This window comes from Arvicola amphibius, chromosome 18, assembly GCF_903992535.2.
Source record: "Arvicola amphibius chromosome 18, mArvAmp1.2, whole genome shotgun sequence".
Taxonomy (NCBI): domain Eukaryota; kingdom Metazoa; phylum Chordata; class Mammalia; order Rodentia; family Cricetidae; genus Arvicola; species Arvicola amphibius.
In genome coordinates, this window is record NC_052064.1 from 18646848 (window position 1) to 18660016 (window position 13169).

Genomic DNA, 13169 nt, shown 5'->3' on the forward strand with positions numbered 1-13169 from the left:
GGGGGTAGAGGTGGGAGACAGAAGTCTTCCATGTCCCCCCTTGTCAACTGTGCGACCGCCATCATCCATATCACAGTCAAAGCAGCTTTCTCAGGAGCAGTGGTTCTTAGCTAACTAAGAGTGCTCAGAAGCATCAAGTTCCTTTTCTCACGAGAGCCTATACCGCCCTTTTGAAGGCACGGTAGGTAACTGAATGTTTCTACAAACGTTATTTTGCTATCATCCCCAACCGTCCAAGGTCTCTCTAACCCTGTCTAGCAAGGATTGCTCTATACTTCTGCTAGATGAGGCCTTTGGTGTCACACAAATGTGAACTCTGGCTAAACCATACAAAACCAGAATCATTCCACACAGAAAATTAGAGCTTTCGATGCATCTGCAATTTTTATTTCGCGGTGCGGTAACATGATTCACGACGGGCTGGGATGCAGTTGACAGTGTAATGGAGAATATATCTTTCTGGAGGCTCTTTATAACTAAACACTAAATAGTTTAATTACAGTGGAAATTCTGTACAATTTAAGGCTTGGCTCTGCACTAGATTGGAAATATGGACCAGATTTGTAAATAAAACACCTTTTTGTTCAAGTAAAAGAATAAAAAAATCAATGAAAAAATACAAGGAAAAGAAAAACAACAAGAAAAAGCAGCCCCGGCAGAGCTTCCTGGAGTGGATTTTCGTAATATTGTAAACTAACAAAAATACAGGTTTTCTTCCTCAAACAATGATAATGCACATATCGAGGGTTTGCTTAGGCAATTCTGGGAATCTTTCTGGATGGAACGCAGACCAGAGTGAATGAGTAGGAAGAAATGACATCAGTGTGCTAGAATCGATTCTACTATAACAAATTAGAGACACAAAGCAAGGTTGTAAGCATTAAGTATTTCTAGAGGGTCAGAGAGTCATTACTGCTTATGATTGAGAATAATCAAACCAGATTAGACAAGGACAAGATTCAAGTTGTTCACTGAATAAAGTTGGTTATTGGCACATCTAATCTGGGGTAAATCTGACACACCGGACCTAGACGGCTGATAGCATTTTAGGGTACTTAACATTTGTTTGTAAACAGAATTTGTCACCTATGAGACTGTGATTTTTGTGGAGACTTTAATAAACAACTATGGTAGGCATGAGTTGTTGACGTGTTGCATGAGATCACGGTTTACACAGTTGGCTATGAACGTGCAGGTCGAGTTGAAAACAGAGATTTCGGTAGAAATTAAAAGTGCAGCTCTTTTGTGATTATTATTATTATTATTATTTTTTTTTTTTTTTTACCATCGCTTCATGCAGTATCGGTTTAGAGATGCCGATTCGGATTGCTTTATATGGGAAGATCTCTCTGCCAGTGTCTTTCATGAATGGTCAAGGTCAGTTCTTCTGGACTTTTCCACGGACAGATGCAAGTCAGTTGGGTTAGAAGAGGGAACAACGCCACATGGGCTCCGGTTTTCCTAACGGTTTACACATGACTGGGTTCGTGTGCAAGCTGAGTTATTCCTGTGGGAAGAAAGGTTCCATCAGTTTCTCATCGGAAAACATCCGAGCAGTTACAAAAGGTGCCGTGGAGGTTAGGATGCTCATTCTGATGGGAGGCCGTTACATTGCAACAAACCTACATCACTCAAGTGGCCGAAGCCCATTGGAGAAAAAAAAAATGTTTTTTTTTCCTCTCTCACTTTTGCTTTCCTCTTTCAAGAATTCTATTATTTTGGGTCTGAGTGACTTTAGCATTTACTTTTCTTATTTTTAAAAGAGGTATTACTCATTAACCTAAATGCTTCAGAAAATGGATCTGGACAACCTCTTTTCAGTATCTTATTCCAGAAGTTCACATGTAAGTAAGTAGGTACAACTGCACTCAGCATCCACAGCCCACCTAAGGATATGCACGGCCACCTGAGTTCTTGACATGACAGGGCTGTGCACACAGAGAGGGCGGAGTCTGCTCATGATGCTGCTCACACAGATTGGCAAGGCATGCACTTTCCGGAGGAAAACATGACCACAAATCTGCATTGTCGCCTCCCTTTGGGACAAAGTACGATGGGGAAAGTCAGTCACAGAATACAGGAAGTATAAGGCATTCGGAAAGGAAGTGGGTGCTCAGTTTCAAACTAAGTCAGTCTGAAGCACAGACATTTGTCTTGGAAGAGCGTGCTTCCAAGGGACGATGTTGTCGTCAAAAGCCTGAAGGAGTACAGCTAATTTCTCTGCCAGTGGAAACACACATTCAGCTTCTCAGAAGAACCCGCTTGAGTTTCTACTAGGCCACAGGGCGAGCGAAATCAAATTAGATATTTCAAATTTGGCCGATGCGAAGAATGCAAAGCCCAGAGGAAAAGTGCAGAGGTGGGACAAGGCAAAGCAAGGACCCGGCTTTCCCTTCGCCTCTACCTGGCGTGGGTGCAAACACAGCTCTAACGATGGCTTCTCCACAGCCGAGGCACCCCAGTACCCACAAACAGATGTCCATCTTCCAGCCAGCCAGCCCCACGGATGCCAATGAGAGAACCAAGGGAGGGGGGGGATGCAGCAAAGGATGGGAGGGAGGCGCCCCATGCTGCATGCCAGCTGAGGCAAGCCTAGAGAATCAACGTCACCTCTTACCTCTGGTCAATCCTCTCCGTCTTCTGGTGTGATTTCTGTCTCTTTATGGACCACTACTTTGGTCACTGACATGTCGGGGTGCTGCTCTTTGGCCTCTTTAATTGCCTGAGCCAGAGCCTATCCCCAGGAAACCACAGAAGGGCAAAAACAAAAAGGAGGTGGGACATGCATGAGCCATAGCAAGGTGTAGACTTATGAGCTAAATCTATATCCACAATTAACAATGAGGTACAGTGATTACGGAAGGATTCGAAATCGTATTCTGCAAAGTCAACTCAGAAACTATTTTAGGATATATGCTGAACTAGAAGATTAGCATTGGGAACCAAAAGGCCCATAAGTTCACATTGACTTCTCTGCCAGAGTGTTTACCGTCTCACACACACTACCTGGTCATGGTCAATGTCGGCATCTCCTGTGATGACTATTCGCTTCTCAATTCTCGTCTCTGAAATGCTACCTTTCACAGTCTAGAGGAAACAGAAAAGCTCTGTGAGTGTGAGCGACTCACTGGGGAACGGCAGAAGGCGGGAGTGGCATCAAGTGCCACTGTCGTTCATTCCCCCAGGTTCACTGTCAAAAGCACAGCCCACTGGGCTTAGCAGGGCCAGTTTCTATGAGACCTACTCTTTGCCCTCCCTGGGATACCAGCAAGGATACCAGAATGAATCCTCAACAGAAACTGGCAGAGGCTGACAAGTTCATGGGAGACACTGACGTTTCTCAGCTCCACTTTTAATACAGCTAGCTCGACACCGGATAGGCGAGTAAGGAATTCCCGTGCAGCCCATTCTGCTGGGGGTTTTGGTGACCAATGCCTTTCTCCAGCTGTCAGGATTAGCGCTTGTGGGTGTTGGCTCCACTTACTTTGGTGATGTGTGTGGTGGTGGTGGTACTAGTGGTTTCCGATGTGATTGTCTGGGCACTCATCAACACACCGGGCTCCAGATCGGCCCCAGGGTCAACCTAAGCAGGGACAGGAACCCACACAGCACACACATGTGGTTACATTTCTTCTTCACAGGACGGTTCCATTCCTTAATGCCGTACAGTGACAGGGTGAACTGGGCTCCCCCCATGCGAAGACTCAATCAACCACAGATGGAAACTACTCAGAAATTATTTGCGACTAGACTGACGTGTCCACATATTTGCTAAACATTGGAGTACAACCACACTTATTTTATTTATTTAATGCAACCACCCATTGCATTTACATTGTGCAAGGTAGTGTAAGTCACCTAGTGATTATTTAAACTATATCTGAGCATGTCCACACATTATTAAGAAATGTTATAGTAGCCTAGCCAAGGAACTGGAGCATCCATGGGAAACCTGGAACCTACTTCCTTAGAAGGAAGGAACAATCGCTTTCCAATAGGCCAATTCAGGTAGCTCCTGGGAGCGATGGGAGTAAACTCTAGGCAAAGCCACAGGCGAGGAGGGTTAACAAATGGAGATGTAGTGGGTAGCCCAGTCCTCTTTATGGTCCATAGCTGCACACCCAGGTCTCTGAGGCTTTCCTATGCCAAGGTTATCTAAAGCCTTGGGGAGTCCCTGTGGCTCCCCAATAAGTAATAAAACCACAGTGTAGCACTGGTCTTGACAGACGGTTTGGATGCTGGATCCTCTCAGCCTCTTGGACTGCTACTGTGTATGCCTGACGCCACAGAGCGGCCAGGCCTCCCGTCTTACCTGTGAGGACTCGTATGTGATGGTTTTGGTTTCTGTGTGAACTACTGGCACTTCCTTGGTAGAGATGTCGAGCTTGCCTCCTCCTGGAGAAACACTGCCCATGCTCACACTTTCCATTCTCACAGTGGATGACTGCATCAGTGGGAAGCAAGGGGGAGGGGTTACCGAGGCGCACACGTGGTTTGACTTCTCTCTCCTCTTGGTGTCTTTTGTTTGTGACAAAAGTTTCCACATTAAATGAGGAGGGAAGATATGGATCACGGCACACAATAAATCCGTGTCAGTCTCCCGCCAAAACCCAGCAATTGTGGACAGAGAATGTTTAAGGCAACAGAAATGTTTTAAAGGAAATTAAAAAACAATCTGCTCCTTCTTTTCAATCGCATATGCAAACACTGATAGAGTTAAACCTATAAACGAGGTTTTAAACTAGTAACCAAGGAGGATGAGGCAAGTCCTAAATCATCAGCCACCCATGTGTGGAGGATCTCAGTAAAAGCTGACAGAGAAGAAAGTTCTGGAAGTTGGAGGAATGCTTTCTGGTCCTTCTGGAAAAGTAAATGGATCAGAAATAAATGCCAACTTTTCATTTAAAAACATTTATGTTATTATTATTGTTGTTGTGTGCATGTAGGTCAGAGGGCAACTTTCAGAACCTGGTTCTCCTCTTCCACTGGGGGTTCCAGGGACTGAACTCGGCTTGTGTGACCAGCGCTGTTAGCCACCGAGCCATCTTTGTGGCCCTGCAGTTTTCTCATAGCTAATCACTGGTTCCCCATGCTTTCTGTCAGTTATGTTCACGACAGAAACTGCTTCCTGAAGCTATACGTTATCACTACTTTACTAGTTTTATGTTTCTATGTGACCCCAAATCTGGAAACAAGCATGGGGGTCTTTCACTGCCATGCGAAGCAACGGAATGGAGAGGAAAACCAAAGGCCCCATGCCAAAGTCCCAGTGCAACATGAGGCATAAAGTTAAATGTAGCTTTGCTTTCACACTGATCTAAGCCTCAGGGTATCACCTGAGCGAATTAGTAACTACCGTTTACCTCAAAATGAGACTTTTGTTCCGAAGCCTCGGAAGGGTGTGTAGCCTCCACCTGCTCCTCCTCACGGGAGACAGTGGCAGGCTGTTCCTGCTCAGGGACAGACTTGTCGGCCACCTCTCCTCTCTCTTCCTTGGCTGCTTCTGTCCCTTTTATGCTGTGCGGATCCACGGGTGTGGACTCCGCAGCATCTGTGTCATCCCCCACTGTGTGAGAAGCATCCCCACTGCCCTGCACGTTCATCACACGCCTCTCCTCCACCACGGTGGTTTCCTGCAGCACCTTCTCAGTGCTGGGGGGCTGCGAGGGCGGGGCAGACGCCACCTCAGTTTCAATGGATTCCGTCTTCGTTTCCAGTTTCTGTACGGGAAGAGTACAGTGTCTGAGTGACCTTCCATAAAACAAAACAAACAACCCCTCCTCCCCCATAAGCTGCTCACTAGGATGTCCAAAGCCGGCATCCGGAGCTCATCTGAACAAACACCGATGGAAACAAACTCAGCTTTCCTTTCTCCCGCCAGCTTTGCCGTGTGCCTCTTTGGCACGCACATTGGGACCCGCACGGGTTTCTCAGCAATGGCAGGAGAAACAGAATGGAGTAAAATATGCAAGTGGAGAAAGGGGAATGGAAGCTTTGCTGCACATTCACACCGGCTTTGAATGCGCTCTGAGACCCAACAGATGAGACAAAACTTCCTAACGCCATTGCTGTCGAGTACCGGAAGCGCATTCTTGAAGTGGAACGGAAGCTACCTGACAGACACATGCAGCGGCACAAAGGGCAATCACCCTGGACATTTTTGAGGTGCAGGAAGGCAATGCCACTTGGGTGCAGAACACAGACACACACCTGCCACAAACTCACAAAGCAAAGCAAATGGGCACATTCACAAACACCAAGGATGGGAGCAAACGGCCACCTGCACCCAGCTCTGGGTCGTAGAGGAAACCCCGCCTATGAACTCTGTGGGTTTTCGGGCCGACTCTAACAGACTGAGGATCTCCGAGCCATCCATGAGCTTCTCCCCAGAGGACTGTTTAGTCTGAGTAGACAAAGAGAGGAAGAGTCAAGCACGAGAGAGGCGCCTCAGGCTCACGTGTTCGCGGCTTGCTTATCAAGACTGGAGGCAGAGGGAAAAAAAAGGAAGGAGGAATGAAGGAGTCCACGTATAGAGCTTGGAAACCAAACAATGGAGGAGGCATAACATAGCAAACTAGGTGACCACGAGCCCTCGTGAGCTAAAGCAGAGAGTTATTACGTTTTAGGGTGGCGCCGATTTAAGCAGGTCATTTTCCAGCCTCCCCCCTCCCCCCCGCCCCTTTATTGCAAGCCACAGCAGCGTTATCACGGCATCTTGGGAACGGGCAGCTAGAAATAAAATGGGAAAAGTGTTTTAATGCTGACTTTAGACTGCAATATTGATTTATTCATGGGGGCGGGGGAAAGCTGGGTTCGCTGCTCTCAACGTAAAGTCAAAGCGGCAAGAGAAACGGGAAAGGTTCAGGGGTGGAAGGGCGCTGCTTGAAAAAAAATCGTCATGCTGGAATCTTAAGGTGCGACTGAACGAGAGCCACTGGTTACCACCACTTGGGATGCAGAGGACTCGGTGACATAGTGAGCAGTAGCCACAGTAAAGGCCGGTTCCTGGGAGTACCGCCACTCAGACAGGCTCTTCCTGCGTGGGCCAAAGGGCCCTACCTTCAGCACCTCACATTCGGGCACCTGCTGCGGTTTGCTGAACCGGGGCTGGGAAGGCGCATCCTCTCCCAGCTTTGGAGCCTTCTGGGTGTCATCTTCCTCAGGGCTTTGCCGACGAGATTCAGCTTCCTTGATGGGCGCCAGGGATTCTGACAATCTCCGCTTCGGGGTGTGGACCTCGGGTCCCCTTCTGGATTTCTCTTCAGTCAAGGATTCCAGGACCTCGTATTCTACCAGCAAGGGACCAACCTTCGCAGCCTCTGCTGCGCCTCTCTCCGTCTTCTGCAGGCCTTCCAGCAAAGAGGGCTGTGCGGCTTTCTCCCCGTCTTTAGCTTTCCCCGTCATGGTAACAATTCTCCCAGAGACCGTGTCATAGGATTTCCCTAACGTGTACATCTTCTGCTTGTTCTCGTCCTTAAGATGCTTGTCTCTGGTCAAGTCATCGAAGCCGTGCATGTCAATCATACCAGATTTTAGCAAGTCGGCTGGGATCTCACCAGTTTTACTGGTCACGGTAACCACCTTGTAAGTGACAATCTTTTTCGAATCACCATCAACTACCTCAGTGGGTATTTTGTCTACAATAACCCAATCCTCTGTACCCTATATTCAAAATATAAAAGCTAAATTAGAAAAGCTGATGGCATCTTGTTTATAAAATAAGAATCCTTTATAAAAAAAAAACCAAGGCCTAAACTACACTCGGGCATGGGGTAGGACGGAAGCAAAGGGTGGCCGCTATAATCTAAGAATTAGGGCTGGAGTCCTTCTCACCTAAAGTCTACTAATTTCAGCCCAGAATACATTCTGTGGGGTAGCGTTGCAATTCCATGTTACTTTAAATAGGAACACGTCTTGGCAAGGAATTTTAGAAGAAACCTATTTGACCTTATTATGGTCAGCAGCTGGTTGCTTTCTACTTAAGGCTGGATGGTATCACTGAACTATTCAACTTTACACATGTGGGCACGAAAGACAGTTTTCCACGTTCTCTGTTCTAGAGTGCTTCACATAGTGGTATTTTCACAAGGAAGGTATTCTCCAGGTTTCTGTCAATGCCATTTTCCGTGCCTGCAAGTTTATTTCCTTATCCAGGGAAGTCAATTCATGACTATACTTGGCATCGATGCATACTGAGTGCACCTGTATTCAAGGTACGGTAATGGCATGTCCCCTGATGAGCCACTACTGACTGGGCCCTTTATAAACAAGACTCAGAGGTCCGTGGAGTGTTCTGCTCTCAGCTAGAACTACAGTTCCATGGCTCAGTAATTCCTCTCCTACTTTCTTTTTCTTTTCTTTTCTTTTTTTTTTTTAAATTTTATTTATTTATTATGTATACAATATTCTGTCTGTGTGTATGCCTGCAGGCCAGAAGAGGGCACCAGACCTCATTACAGATGGTTGTGAGCCACCATGTGGTTGCTGGGAATTGAACTCATGACCTTTGGAAGAGCAGCCAATGCTCTTAACCACTGAGCCATCTCTCCAGCCCCCCTCTCCTACTTTCTTCAGCATTAGTTTCAACAGGACAGAAGAAAGGCAAGGAACTTTGGCCTACAGGAGCGCTAACAGGACACCGTGGGCTAACAGCTAAACCAGCCTACCAGCTTGTGCAGACACCGTGGGCTAACAGCTAACCAGCCTACCAGGTTGTGCAGACACCGTGGGCTAACAGCTAACCAGCCTACCAGGTTGCGGAAGGACGCAAGATCAAACCAGAGTAGGCGGAGCATTTTGTTTTACATCTGAAACGAGAGTGCTGTTTTCTATTTACTGTAGCCCGAAAACCTGAATCTAGATATACGTTTGTGTTAAGCAGAATAACTGTAGGTTGATCTATATGCTGGCATTGGACTGAAAGAAATAAATTGAAAAGAATAACCTCTAGGGTCGACGGGACAGTTTTCTGGAAAATTATCTGATGAGAAGTAGCCACAGAATCAGCAGAGACGCCTTCGTGCATTTTCTTGACCACACCGGGCTAGCGAGAAAACCGATGTAAGTTCAGAGCATTCCAAATCAGTCAAAGGCATTAGAAACAGTAGCAGTCTGTAGATGAAAACTGGCAGCGGGGGAACTTCAGAAGATTATCACAGCTAGACCCAGAGCCTCAATGGTAATTTTTATCATTATGTAATATGATAAATGATGAGCAATTAGTTACATATGAGCAATATGTAACTGATCACTAACGTACTAAGGAAATTCCCTCTCCCGAAGTATAATCCATGTTTGCTTTTTTTTTTTTTTTTTTTTTACCTGAGACTCAAGGAATGGTGAACTTCCTTGCTGTAAAAATACAACTTTCTCAGAAATCTCTCTCTCTTCTTTAGGCTGTTTGGATAGAGGGGGTTGGAGAAGAGGGGGTAGACATTTTCCAGAGAGACAGTTAGGAAGCGATCACCATATCATCTGCGGATACATAGTCATTCATGCTTTCCTGGAAGAATTATTCATTTGAAATGTGACCTAGAATCACTCCAAGTTTTAATAACCGTCTCCAAATGGGCAACGCTATTTCCTGAAATGGATGCTCATACAACTCAAAGACATTTCACATTTCCACAAACATAGAGCGTATAGGAGTGGTATGAAGGGTTGCTTGGCATTTCACCGGGCTTCTCTCATGGCCCTAATAGTAAGTATGCACTAAAAGAAAGTATGAAGAAAATAATTTTAAAAGTGATGGGAGAAACGCTCACTTCCAATTCTAACCAACATCCAATATGCACACGCTATGTGGTGGTGAAGGAGACATATGGCTGGTGTATTAGCCATCTGTCCTGGTAAAGCTCCATCTGTCTGCTTGATACAGTTGGAGTCCTTTGAGAGGGAGAACCTCAGTGGGTGAATTCCCCAGACCAGACTGGCCTGTTGGCATCTCTGTTGGAAGCTGTCTTGGTTGCTAATCGAGTAGGCGGTATCATTCCCTAGGCAGATGGCACTGGGCTACATAAGAAAGCCAGCTAAGCATGAGCCTGCCAGTGCGTCTGTCCGCACACAGCTGTCCTTATGGTATCTGCTGCAAGTTCCTGTTTGACTTCCTGTCTTGACTTCAAATCATGGACTGTGAATTGGAACTGTAAGCCAAATAAGCCCTTTGCTTCCTTCCCTACGTTTCTTTTGGTTTGGTCAGAGTGCTGTTTTTTTTTTGTTTTTTGTTTTTTGTTTTTTTTTTTTTTTTTAATAAATCTTATCACAGTACCAAGAGCAAACTGGAACACCATTCACTTAAATAAACCCAGTTATTTTGACTAGAAGTCTCTGTTGGCTTCCAAGCAAACAAAAGTCAAACTTTACTTGAACTTTTATAATATGATGAATAAGTTTTTTAAAGTTAATTTCAGATGATCTGAGTGGGAACTTTAGATCAAATCGTAGTTTTCTTTACAGAATCAAGGAACATTAATTTCATCCTTTGATGTGAGAACTGGCTCTCGGGTTTTAAAGTATTGCTTTGTTACTTCCTTTAGTATTTTTTTTAAAGATTTATTTATTTATTATGTATATAGTATTGTCAGTATTCTGTCTGCATGTGTGCCTGCAGGCCAGAAGAGGGCACCAGATCTCCTTACGGATGGTTGTGAGCCACCATGTGGTTGCTGGGAATTGAACTCAGGACCTTTGGAAGAGCAGGCAGTACTCTTAACCTTTGTGCCATTTCTGCAGCCCCTACTTCCTATAGTATTAAATAACCCTAACTCAAGAGGTGATCCTCCTGCTACCAGGTCTGTCCCTGTATATTGTACAACTCCAGACAGTAGGGGTAGAAGGAACAGTTTTGAAATTCAACTAAAAATGATCGGGTGAAATTCAAAGTTTCTGAAAGAATGTCTGGAAGAATGAAGTTCTTTAAGCAAATCATATCATTATAAACAATAAACTTCAATAAAAACTCTTTAGAGTTTAGGCCACATTCAGAACCTTGTGTCAATAAGAGAAACAGCTAACATAGTGGGACAGGTTTAGAATTAAATTCTACACATGGTCTCCTTCCCAAGCTAACCAGCGCCTCTACTAAGGAAGTGACTATTTGTCTACTAGTCATTTAGAAAGAACTACACTGAATTCACTGTAGGGGGACAGCTGGAACATTTTGTGGGACCTACTATAAATTGTAACTATACTATTATTAGATGATTCTTTCTAATGAGAGGTAAGTAACCCATTTTTATTTAGGAGAAAATAATTCCTATCCTGTTGTAATTCTGGAGGAGGGCATTGCAATAGATAAAATTTACTACGAATTGGATTCAGATTTAAAACAAACAGTCTCAATAACCTGTTTTTCAAACAGAAATGAGGGACAAAAAAAAAGAAGTTCAAAATTACAGATATTCTTCCAGAATAATGCTGTTAGACCTCTAATTATAATCATCAAGATAAATGTTAATCCAAATATAAAGCTAGGGAAAAACCAGGCACCCAAACAGTGGTTTTCAGGAAATGTACTGGCCTAAAAAAACTAATTTTAAAAATATGTGCCTGTTACTGGAAACATCAACAGGCCACATTTAGAACTGTGTGCCAACAACAGAAACAACTAACATAGGTGTTAGTATCCAGGCACACCCGGCCCCGCCCCTTAAGGGACCTTGCAGAGTGCATCACCCCTGCTTCAGACCTGCATGCAGGGCAGGCAGTATCCTGTCCCTTTAAAAGACAAAACTGCCTACTTCTATCTCTTTTTCCTCTTCCTCTCTCTGCACCTCTCTTTGTCTTTCTCTCTCCCCCTTCCTTCTCTTCCCCATCTCCCTTCCTTTCTCCCAATAAAACTCCCCACGTAAGTTCTGTCTCCATGGACTGTTTCTCACCTGTTATGGATTGGACCCACCCGCCAAGGTCCAATCTCGCGCGCTGTTTGTTAACAATAGGGGGATAGGTATAAACTCAGTCTATTCATGGTCTGCCTTTCAACCCAACCAGTGCCTCTACTAACCAAGAGATAAACTACTAATAAACTAAAGCCTCTACACTGTGCCTCATTACAGCCAAGGATACAGTCAAGTGCATATGCCAACCATTTTATTTAGTTATTAAACAGTACACTGCAATATACTTGGGATGCAAAGTCCTATTCAGGGATACAAAATTCCTAACACCCATTCTCTCCTGGATTATGAAGGTTTTCTAATAATAAACGTTAGAGAATAGGTATATTTGACAGTAAATATAAACAAGAAGCTATAAATAGTAGGAATCAACTGTAGTCAGCGTCTGTCTCAAAGCTATACTGTATTAGATGCACTATACCTCCTAGGCTCACTAGACTATACAGTGAATATACCTGTGGATTTACTGCCCACATGCAAAAGAGGACAATATTGGTACCTCACAGGCATTAATAGTGCTTTTGGAATGGGATTTGGAAAATTTTGGTATCTAAGGTAGCCTCTAAAGAACACAGCTCTAAAATGTGCTGTCCTGTGTGCCATGCCCAAGGCCATTTTGGGAACTGTTGGTGCTCAGTGTTCAAGAGAATATGTCTCTTTCACACGAACTCATCTATTTGTTAACAAGGACTTGGTTTTATCCACTGCTCTGAGGGCATCCCTGCTATTTCTCTGCTATTTATGCAAACAGTGAAACCTGAAATCACTGGCAATCAAAGTCTGACTTACGTACAGTGAACACATGAAATTCTCAGAATATAATCATTATTTTTTTAACTTTAGTATGCTTGTAATTGTTCATCAATGGTATCATTTTTAGAAGTAACAATTAGTATTAAACCACCATAGATAAGAAAATGATAAAATTAAGTATCTGATCATTAGTTTTTTCAAAATATATTTTCTCACTGAAATTCATTTAAAAAAAGAAAACCAGAAAACAACTAAGTTGGGGTCATAAATATGAGGTTATTGAATCCAAGTATCTTATTGATTCTGACACAAAATAGTATTATTTTATTTGTGATGCAAATTTAAAAAATAAGTTAAATATTTTTATATAGACACAACTGGGATTCCTTCTACACTGGATAATTAAAGTGTCCACACCAAGAAACAGAGTGACACCAAGCAATTGACATTCTTTCAAAACTGTCCCCCATCCAAAATAAAACCGATTGCTTTTGAGTCTGGAAACCAATGTGCTTTGTACGT

The 13169-nt window shown here is 44.1% G+C and overlaps 1 protein-coding gene across 2 annotated transcripts in view; it reads right to left on the minus strand.

Annotated features, from left to right (window-relative positions):
* Positions 1-427: 427 nt before the first annotated feature.
* Epb41l3 (erythrocyte membrane protein band 4.1 like 3) overlaps positions 428-13169 on the minus strand; it is a 212318-nt gene continuing 199576 nt past the window's right edge. For both annotated transcript variants that reach the window (XM_038315264.1, XM_038315263.1), the window contains exons 16-21: positions 5364-5720; positions 4313-4444; positions 3485-3583; positions 3007-3087; positions 2618-2734; positions 428-1507 (exon numbers count right to left, since the gene is read on the minus strand). In XM_038315264.1, coding sequence (XP_038171192.1) covers positions 2624-2734; positions 3007-3087; positions 3485-3583; positions 4313-4444; positions 5364-5720 — 780 coding nt within the window. In that variant the 3' untranslated portion in view covers positions 428-1507; positions 2618-2623. The remainder of the gene's footprint in view (positions 1508-2617; positions 2735-3006; positions 3088-3484; positions 3584-4312; positions 4445-5363; positions 5721-13169) is intronic.